The sequence below is a fragment of the Sinocyclocheilus grahami genome, unplaced genomic scaffold (genome assembly GCF_001515645.1).
Source record: "Sinocyclocheilus grahami isolate Dianchi unplaced genomic scaffold, SAMN03320097.WGS_v1.1 scaffold552.1, whole genome shotgun sequence".
Taxonomy (NCBI): Eukaryota; Metazoa; Chordata; class Actinopteri; order Cypriniformes; family Cyprinidae; genus Sinocyclocheilus; species Sinocyclocheilus grahami.
The window spans coordinates 141,620-161,100 of NW_015505731.1; the positions used below are offsets into that span (position 1 = coordinate 141,620).

The following is a 19,481-nucleotide window of genomic DNA, read 5'->3' on the forward strand; positions in this document are numbered from 1 at the left end:
CATCGGCACAGCTGAAGAGTTCGGCGTTCAAATGCACACAATAGGCTAAAACTTGCCGCAAAGCCCCAGCAAAAGTAATTATCATGAATGTGTCAAGATGAGATGTCAGAAAGCGCATCATGTTTGTTTTATAAATGCACAATGTTTTGTTGATATTGTGAGTGCACACAAATAAAAGTAGACCCTTTACAGTTAGGAAAGATGTATTACTCTTACCTTTATGAGCAAAAAAAAAAGTGATTGTGCTGGCGCCTCCATGTCTGCCAAAGCACGCTTTAGCTTGCACTCTCCGCACAAACTATTGGATACAGCGCACATTTATTTATTTATATGCTTGAACTGTTTTATATCTATAGATTTTATTTTAAACAAGTCGTGATGATTTGAGAAGGCCAAATTAATCAAATATAGGCTATCAGCTCACTGTCTGCTGCTGGCTGCTTAGTCGCTACTTTAAAAAACAAAAACTTATAACGAACAAAAAATGCTCCAAACGTTTTTCGGTAACACTTTAGTATAGGGACCCATTCTTACTCTTAACTAGTTGCTTATTAGCATGCCTATTATTAACATATTGGCTGTTTATTAATAATTATAAAGCAAGTATTCTGCATGGCCATATTCTACATCCGTAATCCTACCCAATACCTAAACTTAACAACTACTTTACTAACTATTAATAAGCAGCAAATTAGTAGTTTATTGAGGCAAAAGTCATAGTTAATGGTTTGTTAATAGCTTAAAATATGAATAAGTGTGACCGAAAGGAAAAATCCTGACTGCTAGATGTACCTGACACCGGCAGGTGTGGCTAATACTTGACCCTGGAAACAAGCTAGCACAGTTCCAGCAAGCACACTTTTGAAAACACAGCTGTGATTTGAATTCTACTCACCCAAGAGGTTTCTCCAGTCGGCTGGCTGGCGACCCCACAATTTCGCCCAGTGTGCAGAACATCTGGCCAAGAAAGTCCTAGATGGAGCGGGTAGGATCAAGCAGAAGAGGCGGTAAGAGCTTATCATATTCAACAAATACCAAAGCTCTGCCCTCTTCTTATAGTAGGGAATTGAAAGTCAAAGACGTACGTATAGTTCAAGGGGCTTCTGGGAAGGAGCACGGTCATGTTTACAACAGAGCACAGCATGTAACAGAAAGCACAAGACAAAAATACAATACCAGCCACACAGACAACAACACACAAAATTTAGGGGATGATCAGACCAGAGAAGACAGTGATAATTAGTAGATCTACACGATCGCTTTGCATGCATTAAATGAAATGTGATGAGAATCACAGGAATGGGGAGGAATGTGAATAAAATATATCCAAATATATTGTCACATAATCATATTGATTTTCTTCTCATTTGTTGCTTCTGCACAAGTACATATGCCAGTGGCTTCAAACGCTGTACTTAATTTTTAAATAACAATAGTTAGTTTTATTATCCAAAACTTAATCCTGTAGGTTTTAAATGTGGCTTCAAAAAGCATAAAAAAAACTGTATATATATTACATGATATCAGTTTCATGACATTAGCCATCAACTGTGGACCCAACTAAAAGAAATATCCATGTAAATTTAAAATTGAAAGTAACAACATCTCAATGACTTTCTCTTCAAAAAGTGGAGCGCATTCCAAAATATATTTGGATATTGTTTTTAAAAGAAACTGATTTGCATGTTAATGTTTTCATTCATATCATATTACAGCACTACTTACGTGTTTGGAAAGATCAGGACTTTTAGAGTCAACATCATATCTGAATTAAGTAGGGGGGAAAAAACACTGTTATCCAAAGTCTTCGAACACACTGAGTAGCTAATTAAAAGATAAGCCATTAAAACAAACTTTAAAAGAAAACAAGCACGTTAATAGACAAGTGCTCAAATATCCACACACACAAACAAAATGTCTTTTAAGTAAGTGTGCATAACAACATAAGGGTCAAACGTGCTTGCTGTTGACAGAAAGCAGTTTCATAAAGTGCATAAAGTAAAAACTTTATCTTTTACTATTAAAGCAATGTATCTCTGGCTGGATTCACATAACTTTCTTCTTCTTTTCTACCCTAAGAATAAAGTTAAGAATATTTTGTATTCTCAAAAACATTAGGAAACATCTTAAAAATGTCCTTATCTTTGTTCTTAAGAATGATGTAAAGCCAAATACCTGAATTAATGAAAAGAATGTTCTTAAATATCAGTCTTAAATTTAGGAATACCTCCAAATTGTCTTGATTTCCCAATGGTAAGGCATTTAGCGAAATTATTGGGTTGTTTCAAATATTAAGCATTGCAATAAAACACTAGCTCCAAACAATACACATCATGATTACTAGAAAGTACTCAGAAATGACACCAATGACTGATAATGTAAATAATGATCATGTGTTGTGGATTTTTAGCCAAAAACTCTACAAAAACAAGACAAACAAGGAGCTTGTTTTTAATTTTATAATTACGATTATTTTTTCAATAGAGTTCTGAACTCTCAGTGCTGGACTCTCCTCAAGACTGGCGCAACACTATTATGTTATTATTACAGTAAAAAGACAATCTCTGATGTGTTTTTCATTGAGTTGATCAGCAAATCTTTGGCAGGAACCCACATCCAATCAGATAATGCAAAGGCCTGACATTTTCTTCTTAAGACAATCTCAGTTAAAAGATTTGAGAACGTCTTAAAAGGGTCATATGATGTTGCTAAAAAGAACATTATTTTGTGTATTTGGTGTAATGAAATGTGTTTATGCGGTTTAAGGTTAAAAAAACACATTATTCTCCACATACTGTACATTATTGTTTATCCTCTATGCCCCACCTTTCTGAAACGCATCGATTTTTACAAAGCTCATCGTCTGAAAAGTGAGATGTGCTCTGATTGGCCAGCTATCCAGTGCATTGTGATTGGCCGAATACCTCACGCGTGTGACGAAAATGTTATGCCCCTTAACATACTGTGATGCCGTGTCCCGGAGCGACGAGACAAAAACATTAAAACCCATTACAAACCAGGCATTTGTTGCATCCAGTGGGGACATAATTACGGACTATAATGACTTATACTGTCTTTTTACGCATTGCATCGTGCCGCATAAACATAAAACCATGTCTGCATTTGTGATCGGAGAAATGACAAACAACAAGCACTACTCTACACTGCCCAAAACTCGCGTTTGAATCATCAGTGGCAAATTCTTTAAATATAAAAAATTTACTTACAGTCTTTGAGTCAGAACAGCCGGCATTGTAGTCTACTCTACCAGGATCAGGAAACAGTCCTCCATAAAATGCGCTGCACACATCTGAATATTTGGGTTGAACTGTTCTGGAACTGTGTTGTAAATATAGCTTAACCACTGATTTCTAGTCATGTGCTCTTTGGGAAGGCCAAACAAAGTAGTTTCGCTTTCACAACGAAAGTCCCTAACACATGGCGGGCTAGAGTGAGTGGAGGCCGGAGGCCTAGAGTGAGCGGAGGGCGGTGGGCTAGAGTGAGCGGCGGCCGGCGGCCTAGAGTGAGCGGCGGCCGGCTTGAGTGAGCGGAGGCAGGCGGGTTTGAGAACGGCGTGGCCGGTGGATTTGACGAAGGAGCATCCGGTGAGCGTGCGGCAACCACATGTGATGACCCCGGGCTGGACTACGCTTCATCCACGGTGAAAGCCGATCCGGCAATCCACAGCGCGAAGTTGATGTATGTCCTCAGCTACCAGCACGGATCCGCTCCAGGCATGACGAAGCGCAACAACAATACTACAGCGAGAATAAAAGTTACGCCTTCTTTCTTTGCGTTAACATTTGGGCGGCGTAATGCAAATCTTCCCACATCGTGACGTAGACATGTGGGGGCGTGTTAGAACGAGCTATTTTAGGTAGGTGTGGTTGACTCTTAACTTTTATAAAGAACATCTCTTTGGATTTGAGACTTTAGTCTGTGCAACTTTACAGATCTTCTTTATGCACCAAGAGCTTGTAACACTCCAAAGAGTAAGAAAAAATTTAAATCGCATCATATGACAATTTCAGGAATTGTATTTCACATTCTTAAGAAAAATAAGACATTATTACCTTCTTAGAATTTGCCTTAAGAAATTTTTTCTTAAGATTTTCATGAATCCATGAATTACATGCTTCAACTTTAAGCAAGTGTTTCAAGGAATTTATTTCAAGGTTTATTCTTTTAAATGCACTCAAGACATAAAACATCTTTCTTTAAAAAGTTATTGAATTTTGTGACCCACTATTAAGTGTCCTTAACTACTATATGTAACTACTATAAATGAATCATTTGATACAATGAACTTACGGTGTACATTCATGTTTTTACATTGCACTTATATCTAAAAATATTGTCCAGTAATTACATCTGTAGCTACAGTACATCTATAATTAACACTGTTCACTCTACCTATACCACTTAAACTTAACCATACCACCAAACCTGTCCCTAACCTACCACATCCCACCTCAAGAGCAGAAAAAGTGTTCAGCAATTTAACATGAACACAATAGGTACATTGTACCAAACAATTCATTATTTTATTATCACAGTAGGTATTTAAAGACACCTACTATAAAGTGACACCAACTCATTTCCTAACTAAACAGGCCACAAAATAATCACGCATGAACACTTACAAAGGTTAAGATTAAGTTAGTAAGAGGGTCAAAGTAAATCAAAATAAAATGGCAAATCGGATGCTAAGAATCATTCCATGCATTGGAATATTCCTGTTCAGCGACAGAAGAAACAGGAAGTGGGAGGAGGTGTGAGGGTTTTCCAAAGGAATGGAGGTGTGGATCTGGCGCTTCAGGACAGGGATCAAACGAAAGAACTCACAAATCAAAGCGCAGGTTCTGCTTCTCCTCAAAGAAGTAGTCCAGGATGTACTTCCTGACAAAGTCCGGATTTAGCGTGTTGTCAATCACCTCCGTTCTTCCAAACTAGAAAGTGGATTAGGGACAGTGGAGGGAGATACAGGGTCAGAGAGAGAGAAAAGAAGGTAAGAAAATTAAATGTAACAATGAGTAATAGAGGACAAAAAACAAGAATTGGAAAACTTTGGTACAAAACACTGCAGAGATGAGAATAGTGGAGAAATAAAAAACTGGTGTAATCCCCCTGATTTCACTCTCTTTCTACCTTGTTACTGTCTTTTTCCTTTACTCTCCTACTGTCCTCCAGAGACTCGTCTAAAGCCGGAGGGTTGGTTTGCTGAGGTGTGTGCTCTTGTGTGAGGACTGGAAAGGTTTAGTGAAACTTTAAGTCCTCAGTGGCAGCACTAATTACAGCATTGTGGCTACTCGACAGCTCTGAAGATCAGTGACAATTATGTCTGCTTAATTAGAGGGGGACTTCAGCCAAACAGAGTGCTATTTTCCTCTGAAGCCCAGCTAGGGGCATCTCACTCCATCATTAACCCCTTTTCCCTTTAAAAAAGACTAAATAATTGGATAGGTTCCCTCCCCTCTTTGTAAGGCTAAATGTGCTACAAACGAACTGAGGCCACTTTTTGACATTTAACTGATCTGAGCCAATATTTGTTTAGTGGCTTGCATTTCACCTACAGGCATGGGGACTTTTCATGCGATATATGTCGACCATAAATTATTCAGTGTCAGAAAAGTTTACATGAATAGACAGCCTGCAAACAGAGTTTGTTTCCATGAACTGATATTTAGATGATAACAACTGACTGTTGTAGAGTGTTTGAATTACTCTGTGGATCATAAAGTGTTTTCATGGTTTACACTGGTTCTCAACCAACTCAAGGTGGGAAAAAATCAAACAAACTGAATTCTATTCCTTTTGCAACTCATTTTTTTGGATTGGGCAGTGGGGGGTGTGTGGGGGGGTGGGGGTTACAAGTCAAAAGATGAATAACCTAATGTTAAAGTGATATTAAAGCAAATATACAGTAAATTGTCATGTGACTCATGTCTTTTAAATATGTAACATTTGAACGGCTGTTAAAGGGTAAAAAAAATCTAGCTTTTAATTTAAAATCTAGTTCAAATTGCAACACAAAGTTTTGCCATTCACTGTAATTCCATACATTTTTTAAAAATGTTTTCGCAAACAAAAGCTTGTTTAATGACCCTAAAACAATTTAACAATTAAGGTTAAAAAAATTAACTAATAAAAAATAAATAAAAAATAAGCCTAAGGTACACATTTTAATCATTATTAAATAAATAAATAAAGTGTGTGTGTGTGTGTGTGTTTATTATATATATATATATATATATATATATATACTTTTACAAATATTGTTAATCTTTGAACTTTGTTTTTCCACAATGACAATGATTTTTCTAAATCAATATTAATAATGTTTTAATATTTTGAAAAAAGTATCACTGCGTAAATTAATTTTAGATTATTTAAAAAAATTAAACACTTTTTATAACACACATTTTTAGAAATTCAAGGAAAAATCAGTGTCTAAACATATTTTAATTTAAGCCCCTCAAAAATTCTAAATGTATTTTATTTTCAGACACTGAAATCTTTGTTCATTCAAAAGTGAACAGCAAATAATTGTCTATATAAATCACATTCTCATATATCTGGAGGTATAATAATAATAATAATAATATGACCATCACATCAATGGACAAAAATAAGTAATAGTTTCTGTACACAGATGTTTACGAGAAAAACTGATTAAAAAAATACTACAGTTCAAGCCAAATGCAGAAACTTGTGAAAGTCAGGAGTTCAAATTACTCATGCAACAATTAAGTAACAACTTTAATTGCAGTATCCACAAAGAGCTTTCAACCATCTAATGAATAAAACCTAATTAGCAAACAAGCACTGCATTGCTGTGCTGGTAGAAATGAACCTTTCAGACTGCTCTGTTAATTTCAAATCAACAAGCTAAAAGCCATATAAAGAGAGACTTAATTATTAGTAATTATTGACAAATATGTGCAATTGCTATAATCACTCCTCATCTAAAACAGATAGATGGCAATTCGCTCTGTAGACTGGATATTAATGTTATACTGTATGTTTCCATTTGCATAGAGAAAGAACTAAAAGGTCTATGTAGCTTTGCAATTACTTTGTCAGGAATGACAGCAATGAAGCCTCGTAATTAAAATGTTTGTTGACAGAATATGCCAAGATGTTTCAGCCTTCAGTGTGCTCAGTGTTCTAAACATTGTGAATTTTATTTCAGCTTGTTAAAACCTAAATGAAGCACATAAAAACTTGATGAATGATCCCTACACTAAGTTCAGCCCCCTTGATTACTGTAACTAGCTCAGATAAGCTTTACAGAACGTCCCGTAGGTATAAGTTTAGTTACAATCACTTCTAAAATGAAATGAAGCTTTACAAGACATTAATTGATTGACTGGAGTGGTGTGGATTACTTGTGGATTATTGTGATGTTTTTATCAGCTGTTTGGACTCTCATTCTGACGGCACCCATTCACTGCAGAGGATCCATAGGTGAGCAAGTGATGTCATGCTAAATGTGTCCAAATTTATTCTGATAAAGAAACAAACTCATCTATATCTTGAACAGCTTGATGGTGTCAGACCCTGTTCCGTGTTTTATGTTTTGCTCCCCACGTGTTCCATGTCCTGGTTTTCCCCTGTGTTCCTCCTATGCCCTTATTTGGTCCTTCCCATTCCTGTCCTTATAGTTATCAATTGTTCCAGGTGTTCCCCGTTCTGTTCCATTGATCCCAGGTGTGTCCGATTAGTTTCCTATGTATTTCCTGTGTGTTCTTCCTCTCGTTTCCCGTCCGGTATTGTTCGTCTCACCCCAATGCTACGTGTGCTTTCCTGATGTTCTGTTCAATAAATTTTATGATTATTGGAATCTCCTATTCAATAAATTTTATGATTATTGGAATCTCCTACATCTCCGCATCTCCTCGCTCCAGCACAGTAGACACGCATGCAGAATACCGGACCAAAACAGTAAGTGGCGCCCCTTCTCCCAGTGTTTGTTTTTCGTTTTAAAGTTCTTTAGTTTTCCTGTTTGTTTCCCCCCAAGATCATGGAAATCGCCGCTCGTTTCTCCCTTATTTCTGCGGGCTTGCCTGCGGCGACGGCATTGAATGACGCAACCATCAATTCTCTGTTCTGGCTCGGGGCCAACTACCATCCCCCCGTGGACCTCCCAGACACCAAAGGACTATGCTCGCTCCAGTGTCGGCTCCAGCCCCCGAATCCAGCCCACAGAGGGCTCCTGTTCCCGAGTTTAGCCCACGGAGGACTCCTGTTCCCGAGTCTAGCCCAGTGAGGGCACCTGTCCCTGAGTTTAGCCCAGAGAAGGTTCAAGTCCCCATGTCCAGCACAGAAAGGGCTCCAGTCCCTGAGTTTAGCCCAGAGAAGATTCCAGTCCCCGTGTCTAGCACCGAAAGGGCTCCAGTTCCCATGTCAAGCCCAAGGAGGGCTCCAGTCCCCAAGTCAAGCCCAGGGAGGACCGCTAAAGACTATATTCTCCCCAAGGATTGTTTTGGGGGGGGGGTAGTAGGGGTCCATCCGTGGAGGCCGCGCCGAGTCTCCTGATCCGCCATTAAGGGCCTCCTTAACTGTCTGCTCTGCCATGGCTTCCTAGTCTGCCTGCTCCCCCATGGCCCCTGAACTCCCTGTGCCGCCATGGTACCCTGGACTGCCTGATCCACCCTGGAGGTATTCCCCGTGTCCCAGTCATTGCACCAGCCTCCAGGGCGCCCACCCCCCCTCACTGGTGGAATTGTTATGGTGCGGGATGCGCCTTCCGGGAGGGGGGAGTAATGTCAGACCATGTTCCGTGTTTTCTGTTTTGCTCCCCACGTGTTCTATGTCCTGGTTTTTCCCTGTGTTCCTCCTATTCCCTTATTTGGTCCTTCCCGTTCCTGTCCTTATAGTTATCATTTGTTCCAGGTGTTTCCCGTTCTGTTCCATTGATCCCAGGTGTGTCCGATTAGTTTCCTGTGTGTTCTGCCCCTCGTTTCCCATCTGGTATTGTTCGTCTCACCCCAGTGCTATTTTCAATATATTTTAATTTTTAGGTGAACTATTTTGCAAAGTCCTCCTTGTATTATTAATATAAATGACCCGGCAGCAATGATGTACTATATTTTTAGATAGTTTTAAATAAAAGTTATTATTATCCAACAGATTTACCTTATAAAATAGCATTTTCAACAGTTCTAACAGCAGGACTAGTCTGTAACATTTTAAGACAAAGAGCAAATGTGACCGTGGACCACAAATCCAGTCTTAAGTTGCTTGGGTATATTTTTAGCAATAGCCAAACAAACATTGTATGGGTCAAAATTATAAAAAAAATTTATGTCAAAAATCATTAGGATATTAATTAAAGATCATGTTCCATGAATATATTTTGTAAATTTCCTACCGTAAATATATAACTTAATTTTTGGTTAGTAATATGCACCGCTAAGAACTTCATTTGGACAACTTTAAAAGCGATTTTCTCAGTATTTAGATTTTTTTTGCACCCTCAGATTCCAGATTTTCAAATAGTTGTATCTCGGCCAAATATTGTCCTATCCTAACAAACCATACATCAATGAAAAGCGTATTTATTCAGATGTATAAATCTCAAATTTAAAAAAAATTTACCCTTATGATGTCACGGTTTGCATATTGTGTTGGAGTGCGGAGACGAGGGAGAATCTTTGAAGAGTCTTTATTGAACAAAACCGGGGAAACACAATAGGAAAAAGTGTCGCAAAGAGAGAAAAAAACAAAAATTTAGGTTGTACAAAAATATTTTTATTCGTCTTGTCAAAATACTAAATTCGTTTGACATTTTTCTGTGAACACAGTAGGAAAAGTGTCGCAGAAGAAAAATAAATAAATACGACATCTGTCATTTAAAATGATAAGCTAAGCTAAATATAAACAAAACCGAGTTGAACGTCCTTCAAGGACAGCGCATCCCCACTTTGCTCCATCCTTATTCTGCTCTGTCACTCATCGACAACCTGCCTGTTCTGTCTGAGGGACGTATATTTACCACCAGTACAGCCTGCTCTGAGCATCGTTATGCATTTGCTGTTCACAGACCCCGCAAATAAAACGTGTGACGTGGAAAGCATGCATACAGCGCGTGCATAACAGACCGAGTGCAGGCTGTACCGGTGGTCAATAAGAATAAAGCGCAGATATGCTGTTCTGAATGGACGTCGGGAACGGGATATTGTTAGACCACTCGCTCCCGTTCAAATTACACAAGAGTTACTGACCGCTACCACATTTTATTCGGAAATTTAATCCCGTTGCACAAAAAATCTGGTCAGGTCCCGCGGTTCCCACGGGAGAGCCACGGGAATGCAGACCTCAGCCGGACACTCTCTCAGTCCTGTGGTGTCTGGGAGGTCCATGGGGTGATGGTAATTGGCCCCGATCCAGAACAACGAATTTAGCGTGGCATCATCCAACGGCGTCATAACGGCGAGCCTGTAGAATTCTTGGGCGAACTGAACAAAAGGGAGATCCCTGCGGGCTAGGGCAGAGAATTGTGCGGTGGTTTCCTTGATCGGGGGGGGAACGGAAAACAAAGCACTTTCAAAACGGAAACAAAAACACGGGGAGAAGGAGCGCCGCTTACTGTTTTTTTAGGTCCTGTCTTCTGTCACGGTTTGCCTATTGTGTTAGAGCACGGAGCGAGGAGACGCGGAGACAAGGGAGAATCTTTGAAGAGTCTTTATTGAACAAAACTGGGGAAACACACACATAGGTCATGGAGTAGATGTTTAAAACGGGACTCAGGAAAACACAGGGCTTAAATTGGGAACCAAACGAGGAAATTAACAAGAAACACCTGGAATCAATATCACAATCAGACATGAAGGGAAAACTAGGAATGGAGCACGTGGGGGAGGAAAACAAACACAAAACAGTCTGTGGGCATGACATATGACTGGTTTTGTGGTCCAGGGTCACAAATTGTATATTGAAGTTAAAAATTAAACATTTATTAACTAATGCACCATGTTGTTATTGTTATACATTATTCCTGGTCCATATAAAGCTTTTTAATAATCTAACTGGCCTCAAAATTTAAGAAAAACATTTGGTTCATACTTCATTCAGTACAGAAAGGTTATACGAAACCCCTGCCCAGGGTTCTTCCAAACCAGGGTTCTCCCACTGACTTGCCAGTGACAACACACACACACACCTACCAATGAAAGACAGTCACCCGTATTGATCAGCGCTGTCATATCTTCAGACTGCACACATAAGCCAGTGTGAGCTTAAGACAGTATGTAATGACAAAGGGATCTTAATGATCACCTTTTTTTACATATTACATATTACATAATAACATGTAGATTATATCCTATTTATTATTTTACATGGTAATAATGTAAAAATTTGGTTGACTATGACAGTGGTTGTAATAGGTTAGTAAATTACACTTGTGCTTCTGGCCATAAAATGGCCAGTGTTCTTATTTAATTTACAATATGTCATTATGCATTATGTTGGTACAGTGGTGCAATGATTGATCTTAAGTATATTTTGCAACTTTTGGAAAATAAGCAATTAGGAAACTGCTGGGTCACCACTTGATACCAAATGAAAAACTGTCAAATCTGGGTCTTTATCTCGGTACATTTATTTAAAATAAATTAGGGATGCACGATATATCGGCCTGATAAGAAAATTTGGCCGATATCTTAAAGCCGATAAATAATGCATTATTTCCTTCAGAGACACTTCAGATGCGCGCTGTTCGTTTGCAGCCTTTTGTGCAATTGTACGTTGTAATATTGTGTTTATTTGATGTATATCTGATTTATCTCATATAGAATGCGTTTGGTTAAGTTAAAAGAGCGCTTCAGTTTACCGGTGATCGTCTTTAGCTCAGCGCACGCAGCTCAAACAGCAGTGCACAACATTAATAACTATGATTGGGAATGTTGTGTATATAACATTATATACAATTCTGTTTTATTGATCTGTGGCGCATTCATTTTGATTCTTTACACGTGTAATGATGTCCAGTGACTTGTTTGCATTATTTATGCATTATTTTATTTATTTGTAAGACTTTTTTATGACAAAATTTGGTAATTGGAGAGTAAAAATATTTTTAAAACGTACACCGTTCAAACTAGGCTGCTTATGTTGAAGTGTTTGGGATGTGGCTTTTAATGATGAGACCTTTTTTGTAATCAGGCTCTCAAAAAGTATGTAACAATTTGGATATAGATTTATCGGCCAACATATCGGTTATCGGCTTTCAAAAATAAAGAATAATCGGTTATCGTATCGGCCAAAATTTTCATATCGGTGCATCCTTAAAATAAATAATCAAGAGGTAGTAGGTCAGATCAAAGTAGGTCAGAGGTAATCCAATTAGTGGTTTTCTGGCGTGAGCGTGTGGTTTAAGATCTACCTGATAATGAATCGCCTAGAGGTAGTCTAAGTGATTCTTAAACATTTATGGTTTATATACTTATATGTTAGGTTAGCATTCTCAGCATGTGAAACATTTGTCTAAGCGGTCTCTGGTGTTTGTTTTAAAGTATATTTGGTGCAAAAGTGATTCGCATGCCACCGTGTCTACACAGAATGTGAGCAAAAGCAAATAAGACAGTACAGCCCATTGATTATGATCAGTGATATTTCCTACACTGGATGCGGCACTATATGGACACGACTGCTTGAAGTGACAAAGTGCCCGTTGCAAAGAGTTTAGACCACATCAGGAATAACGGGGAATCCATTTGCTGTTGGGAATTCTGCATTCAATGTAGACAGTATTGATTATAATAAATGGGTTCTGCTGTCTTCTGTCGAGATGCGTCTCACTACTCGTGTCTGATCTAGACATGGTGTAAGTGTCATACATAAGTCTGTTATTAATGCAATTTTGCATCATTCCGTGATCGGAATACATGCTGATGTTTGTCAACTGTGTTTTGAGCTGAAGGCACCGTGAACAAACATTACAGTATGACCATAACCATTCATTTCCGCTTTATAACCTATAATGCACATTAAGCTATATATATATATATATACAAAAAAAAAAATAATCTAATTAATCACTTTTTCTGTGATTAATTGCACACTTCATGAAATTAAGCATAGACCATTTATCTTGTTTCAAATGTTTATATTGTCATCCTTTGCTATATCCAGTAAATTAAACCAAAAGATTGAAAGGTGATTCTCAAAAATCTGTCTTTTCTGCAAGCTTTTTTCAAGATAAATTTAGATGTCCTTCCAAAAAAGGACTCCAGAAGAACTCCAAAAGGACACCAAAATCCAAATGATATAAGGAGCCCATATAAGCATATGAAAGAAAACAAATAAAAAAAATCTGAATTGTATAGTATGTGTACAGTGCAACAGCAAAGAGCTTTTTTAAATTTTAGAGAAGTCAAGTTGTGATACCGAACAGGACCACATGGAGATGCCAAAATAAACCTAAACCAATTGCCTGCTGACTGCATATATCTACTACAGTACACGGATTCATTCAGTATAACTAAACACAGCAACATACACATGACAAATCAAAACATTATCGTGAATGTGTGTGGAAACAGCGTGAATGTACGGAAATGTCTGTGCCTGTGCATAAATACAATGTGCGATCAGTGCGTCAAGAGCACTGATACACATATTATTTTAACGGACTCACGCCTACTTACTGTACGACTCCTGTACGTCACCGCAATAGACTTTACCTTGATTCCAGTCTTCATCCATCAAAAATTGACTAGCGAGACACTGGTTATCCAGCCGAGAAAACATAGTTTGCATGTGTTGTGTTGACAATCCGTTCAATCTGTACTTCACACCGCGCGATGTGTGAGGGCTCGCGCTCTTATGACAGAGCTCGTGTTTAAAAGCGAAACACAATGGAATGAATAATTCACTGAAAACGCAACACGAGTCTCTGTTCTCTCTGCAATCTCTGATGTAATCAGCCTGGTTTCCTTTATATTAGCACTGTTTTGGACGGATTGTTTGGATGCATTGGCTTACTGGATCATTGGACTGAAAACTTTCCCGAAGTTTAGCGGCTTAAAATGATCTGATCACAAGCAGAGAAGCAAAACTGGGTTAAAGGGTTAGAATAGAAATTGTGCTTCAGTAATTTTGCGTTAATTGTGTAAACTTATTTTAAAGCGTTAAGGATTATAAAATTAATCACATGCGTTAACATGTTAAAGTTGACAGCCCTAAAATATAATATAAAATATATAATATAATATAAAATAAATATAATTATATAATGAATATATATATATATATATATATATATATACATACATAATATAGGATTGTATGTTGATACAGTCTTGTAGTCCTCTGTAACAGCGTCCAGAATAGATTATTTTTATATGAATAATAAAATCGCTATATAGGCTAATTTCAAGTGTTTAGGAGTTTGGGAGTATTATCATGCTTACTGTATGACATGGATCAATCCCTTGCATTTTTTTCCTGCGGAAAGAACTTAAAATAAACTTGTGACTAGTTGACTAGAAAAAAAATCTTTAGTCGGGGGCAGGCTTGGCACAAGGAACCGATCCATTTTTTAAATAAAATGCTATGACATTACGAATGACTGCAAATCACGTCCCGTATTGCATTGCACGGGTTATCCATGTGAGTCAAATGTTTTAATTTTATTTAATCTTTTTTATGTATGGGGGTGCTAGCCCTTAGCGCCGCCCAGTAAAGACTAGTATAGTGACATACAGGAGTCATACACTAGGCGCGCATGTGTCCGTTATTATTGATGCGCAAACAAACCTATCTGCACTCATGGCGTATGGATCGCTATAACATCATATTTCTGCTTGAACACGGTTCTGTATGTTCATGTAGTTGTCAAAAGTAATGTACAGCAAGTGTTTTATAACATAAAACTGATGCTCGCTGAAGAAGTTCTGGAGAAGTTTCTGAGGATCAGTTATGTAAATATTTGCATAAAAGGCTTCAAATTCACTTATTCTGACAGAGGAACTATTCAATGATGACATCGACCCGCCTTCCGATCGCTGAGTTTCCACACATTCAGAACGGTTTCATTTTACAGTTGTGTTTTGGTGTGTTTAGTCATTCTGCATGGATCCGTGTATGCAGTCCTTTGGCGTCTCCCTGTGGTCTTGTTTGGTATGGCTGGTTGACTTGTGTTTATTTGTTAAAGTTACTGTATAATTAAGGTTTACGTACTTTTAAGTAGCCACTTTTAAGTTGTAAAGAATATCTGCAGTGACATTTTTGCAAAGTATGTTTTTATTTGGAGAGGAGGGGGCCTTGGAGTAAAAAAGGTTGAGAACCACTGGCTTAGACAAATGTTTCACATGCCGAGAAGGCTAACCTAACATATAAGTATATAAACCATAAATTTTTAAGAATCACTTAGGCCACCTCTGGGCGATTCATGATCAGGTAGATCTTAAACCGCATGTTCACCCCAGAAAACTACTAACTGGCCCAAATGACTTTGACTTTTCGGAGATCATCTACTCTTCTCTGTGGATTACCTCTGACCTACTTTCTATACGATCTGAATTTCTGCATATTTAATTTTTGAATATTGAATTTGATGTTCCGAATTTCCTCTTCATCTTGAAAACTTGAAGCTATATTTTTAAAAACTGGATATTTGCAGTCTAAGATTTCAGAACAAAAAATTCGCTGTTTGAAAATACATGTCTTTAAAACTCTGCCATAAAAATATTCAGTTGTGTTCAATTTCAAATGTTTAATATTCAAGTAAAAAAACAGAACTATGTTAAATGCCACATAATATTCAGTTTTGTTAAATGACACTTGTCAATAATTCAAATTTACACAATACAAATTCAATTAGTTTTGTCATATTATAAGCTCCATACCTCTCTGTCATACCCGAAGACTGAACTCTAACAAAATAGCATGTAGATTATATCCTTCATGTTATTACTGAATGTCCCATAACATATTATAAAATATAAATGAAAGCTTTTTAAACAAAATCCAAAAATTAACCTTTCATTCAGATCGCTTAACTTCTTTAATGACAGTCTCTTGTGCTATTCCCACTGAATATGAGCAGAGTGCTTATAAAAATAGACAGCTGAGAAATTAAGCATGCCAGGATTTATTGCTATGGTGAGCTATCATCGCCTACAAGAAAACCTACAAATATTATGCAGGTGTATGAGGCAGCCCTCAGCTCTCAGTTTTATATCTAACAGTCAGGGGACAGAGCAAAATCATCTGCCACTGGATAAGACATTTTTTTAATATATTTTTTTATATACAAAACCTTTGTGGTTGTATTTGACATTTTGTGAGGTGTGTGTTTGTTTGTTTGTTTTTATTTCATATCAGATCTGAAATTCAGATGGCAAAACATTCATGATTTCTTTATCAGTTGCAGTTACATTGAAGTTCATACAACAGTTTTGATTATGACTACAAAATGTCACTCTCTGTTTCAGTATATACTAAGTCTCCATCTTTAAAAGAAAAGCATTATGTAATTTCTGCACACTCATGTGGTTCAAGACCTTTATTGACTTGCGTTCTTCTGTTGAACACAAATTCATATAAAAGTGGTCCATATGACTTGTAATGTGTGTTATATTTTCATCAGAAGATTTGAAATTTAAACTGAAGATCTTACCCTCCCACTACAGCTCTCAAAAATCATTAATTCTCAGTCTCATTTGGCACATTAGTGAAAAGACTATTGGCATTTGGCATTATTGCCATGTTTTTTTAAGGATTAACCGCCTAAATGTTTCATACAAAAATTACCACATGACTTCAGAAGACTTGAAATATTGAGTATGAATCATATGGACCACTTTTATGATACATTTATTGTGCTTTTTCGTCATCATCATATGCTTAACATTTTGTAGTATCTGCTTGCTTTTATCATTAAGAACAGTGTGAACATTCTTCAAAATATCTTCTTTTGTCTTCCACAGAAGAAAGTCAATTATATGGATACACTTTTAAAACGGAGCACTTTAAAGCATGGAAATCAGCTCATTTACATAACACAATAGCAAAAAAGACTTTAAGATAAGTCTTTAAGATAGAGGTTAGCTCACTTTGCTTAGGCAATCTAAGTTGCCTGATACAATATCCAACTGTTCTTCAAAAATTACTCACAAAAATGTCTTTCAGTTGATCCCCCTGAATAATTTCAACCCAGGCTCATTGGAAAAACATGCCTGGGGTGATATTTCTACAAAATGATATTCTTTTTTATATTTCATACATATTTCGTACATATTTAAATGTACAGTGAGTGGGGCTATTTTGTCTGAAACGGATGAACGTGAATAGCAAAGTTGTCGAACGTATCACAGCAGTTGGAAAAATGAAATGCCACTAAAAGGTTAATGATCTAGTGCATTTAATAATAACATATCACTAAACTCTACCATAAACCTAATCGATAGTGTTAACAAAAGCAAACATGACCTAAAAACACATTTGCTGAAGCAACCATGCCATTTCATCTTGCCTCTACAAGTCTGAGCTCTTTAATCATGACTGTTGTTTCACAGGATACATAGAGTGCTTTGGATCGCAAGTGCATAGCTGTACCAGGTGAGTAACCGAGCAAGTTTACTACAGCAGAAAATCTGTGCATATGGAGCTGGTTATTTGATGCAAACATCAAAATGTATTAGTTTACAACTCATGCACTATGGTTATACTGTTATGAGGTTATATCATGGTAGTACATCATCTGCCCAGATAATTATTTGCATGAAAAGCAATAAAAGTTGTTGGTGTTTTACTGCCATTAGTGTTCATTTCAGCTAAAAACTGAAGTGAATTACATTTATAGGTACATTTTTGCAATAGAGGATTTGTGCCACTTGGTCATTTAATGCTACTAAAGATAATGTTTATCATACTTATAATAACATTTAGAGGGTAAAATGACCAACCATGTAACAGATCTTACCACTAACCAATGAGAAAAACACCAAAGCTTAATCTGCACCATCCAGCAGGACAGTCCTCTTCTGATTCATAACTTCAAATTGCTAAACTACAGAAACTGACTCATCGTTATAAAGACACCGTTGGATAAACAACACTCGCTCAGTACAGCAGGTCGAGACAGAATAGAGAGCTGTTGTACAGGCACTGAACTGGGTGTTGCTTGTTAGTGATAAGATGCTGGATGTGTTTTGATGGTTTTGCAATAGAGGATTTGTGCCACTTGGTCATTTAATGCTACTAAAGATAATGTTTATCATACTTATAATAACATTTAGAGGGTAAAATGACCAACCATGTAACAGATCTTACCACTAACCAATGAGAAAAACACCAAAGCTTAATCTGCACCATCCAGCAGGACAGTCCTCTTCTGATTCATAACTTCAAATTGGAAACTACAGAAACTGACTCATCGTTATAAAGACACCGTTGGATAAACAACACTCGCTCAGTACAGCAGGTCGAGACAGAATAGAGAGCTGTTGTACAGGCACTGAACTGGGTGTTGCTTGTTAGTGATAAGATGCTGGATGTGTTTTGATGTCCTACAGAAGAAGAAGAACAGACAGCGGTTTGACTGCATGCTGCTGCAGGGAGAGCCGACACGCCTGATTGGACAACAACACCAGAGATGAAACCATAGCAATGCAAGCTGGGAACACTCATGGTGTGTGTGTGTGTGTGTGTATGTGTGTGAGTGTGTGCACACTCACCTCTCTCCACTGCTTGGTCTCCACACCCTGAGTGTACAAGACGCACACTGTGAAAAAGGACAAAAATAGCAAAAATTGAAGCTGTGATTGGGGCGATACCCTTTCAAATAGTGATGCACCGAAAGGAAAATTCTGGGCCAAAACCAAAATCGAAAATTAAAGATACACTTGGCAAAATAAACGAAAATGAACGCTGTTGAGCGGATTCTTAAACACCGCTGATTGGTGAACACAATGGCCAATCAGCTGTGTTTAAGAATCCGCTCAGCAGTGCTCAAATGCTAGCGGGAAATTGACAGTTTTAAAATTTCAATACTGACTGGTACTGAAGTCGGTACTTTTGGCATCTCTAAGACGGACTAAAAATTGTCATTATTCACTGAAATCCGCACGAGTCCGTTCAAATATATCGCTTTAAACTGCAACACATCTGTGACATCATTAACAAACAGCAGGGATGGGAAACTGTTCTAGTATTAGTATTTAGTATTATTTAAGTATTTGGAAATCAATTGGAATTCTGTTGCCAAATGCTGGGATCATTTCAGTAATAAACATCAAAGATGAAAAAAAATATGTGGTAACATATTACATTAATTTCTTTTTCTTTTAATATTTATTTTTATATAACACCACTTACAAGATTCATAATGCGTATCTATACGGCACTTTCAATATGATCTATATTTATCTTCATTATGTAGCCATTATGATTTCAATACATACTTAAACATTTCTCTTTTGTGTTTCAAGAAAGAAAATCATACTGGTTTGAACATAATGTGAGGGTGAGCT

General features: G+C 37.4%; 1 protein-coding gene across 1 annotated transcript in view; it reads right to left on the reverse strand.

The window, feature by feature from the left end:
* cpne5b (copine Vb) overlaps positions 1-19,481 on the reverse strand; it is a 195,182-nt gene that overhangs the window by 117,737 nt on the left and 57,964 nt on the right. The window contains exons 3-6 of the mRNA XM_016238961.1: positions 18,687-18,733; positions 4,846-4,949; positions 1,726-1,765; positions 896-972 (exon numbers count right to left, since the gene is read on the reverse strand). Of these exons, the coding sequence (XP_016094447.1) occupies positions 896-972; positions 1,726-1,765; positions 4,846-4,949; positions 18,687-18,733 (268 nt within the window). The remainder of the gene's footprint in view (positions 1-895; positions 973-1,725; positions 1,766-4,845; positions 4,950-18,686; positions 18,734-19,481) is intronic.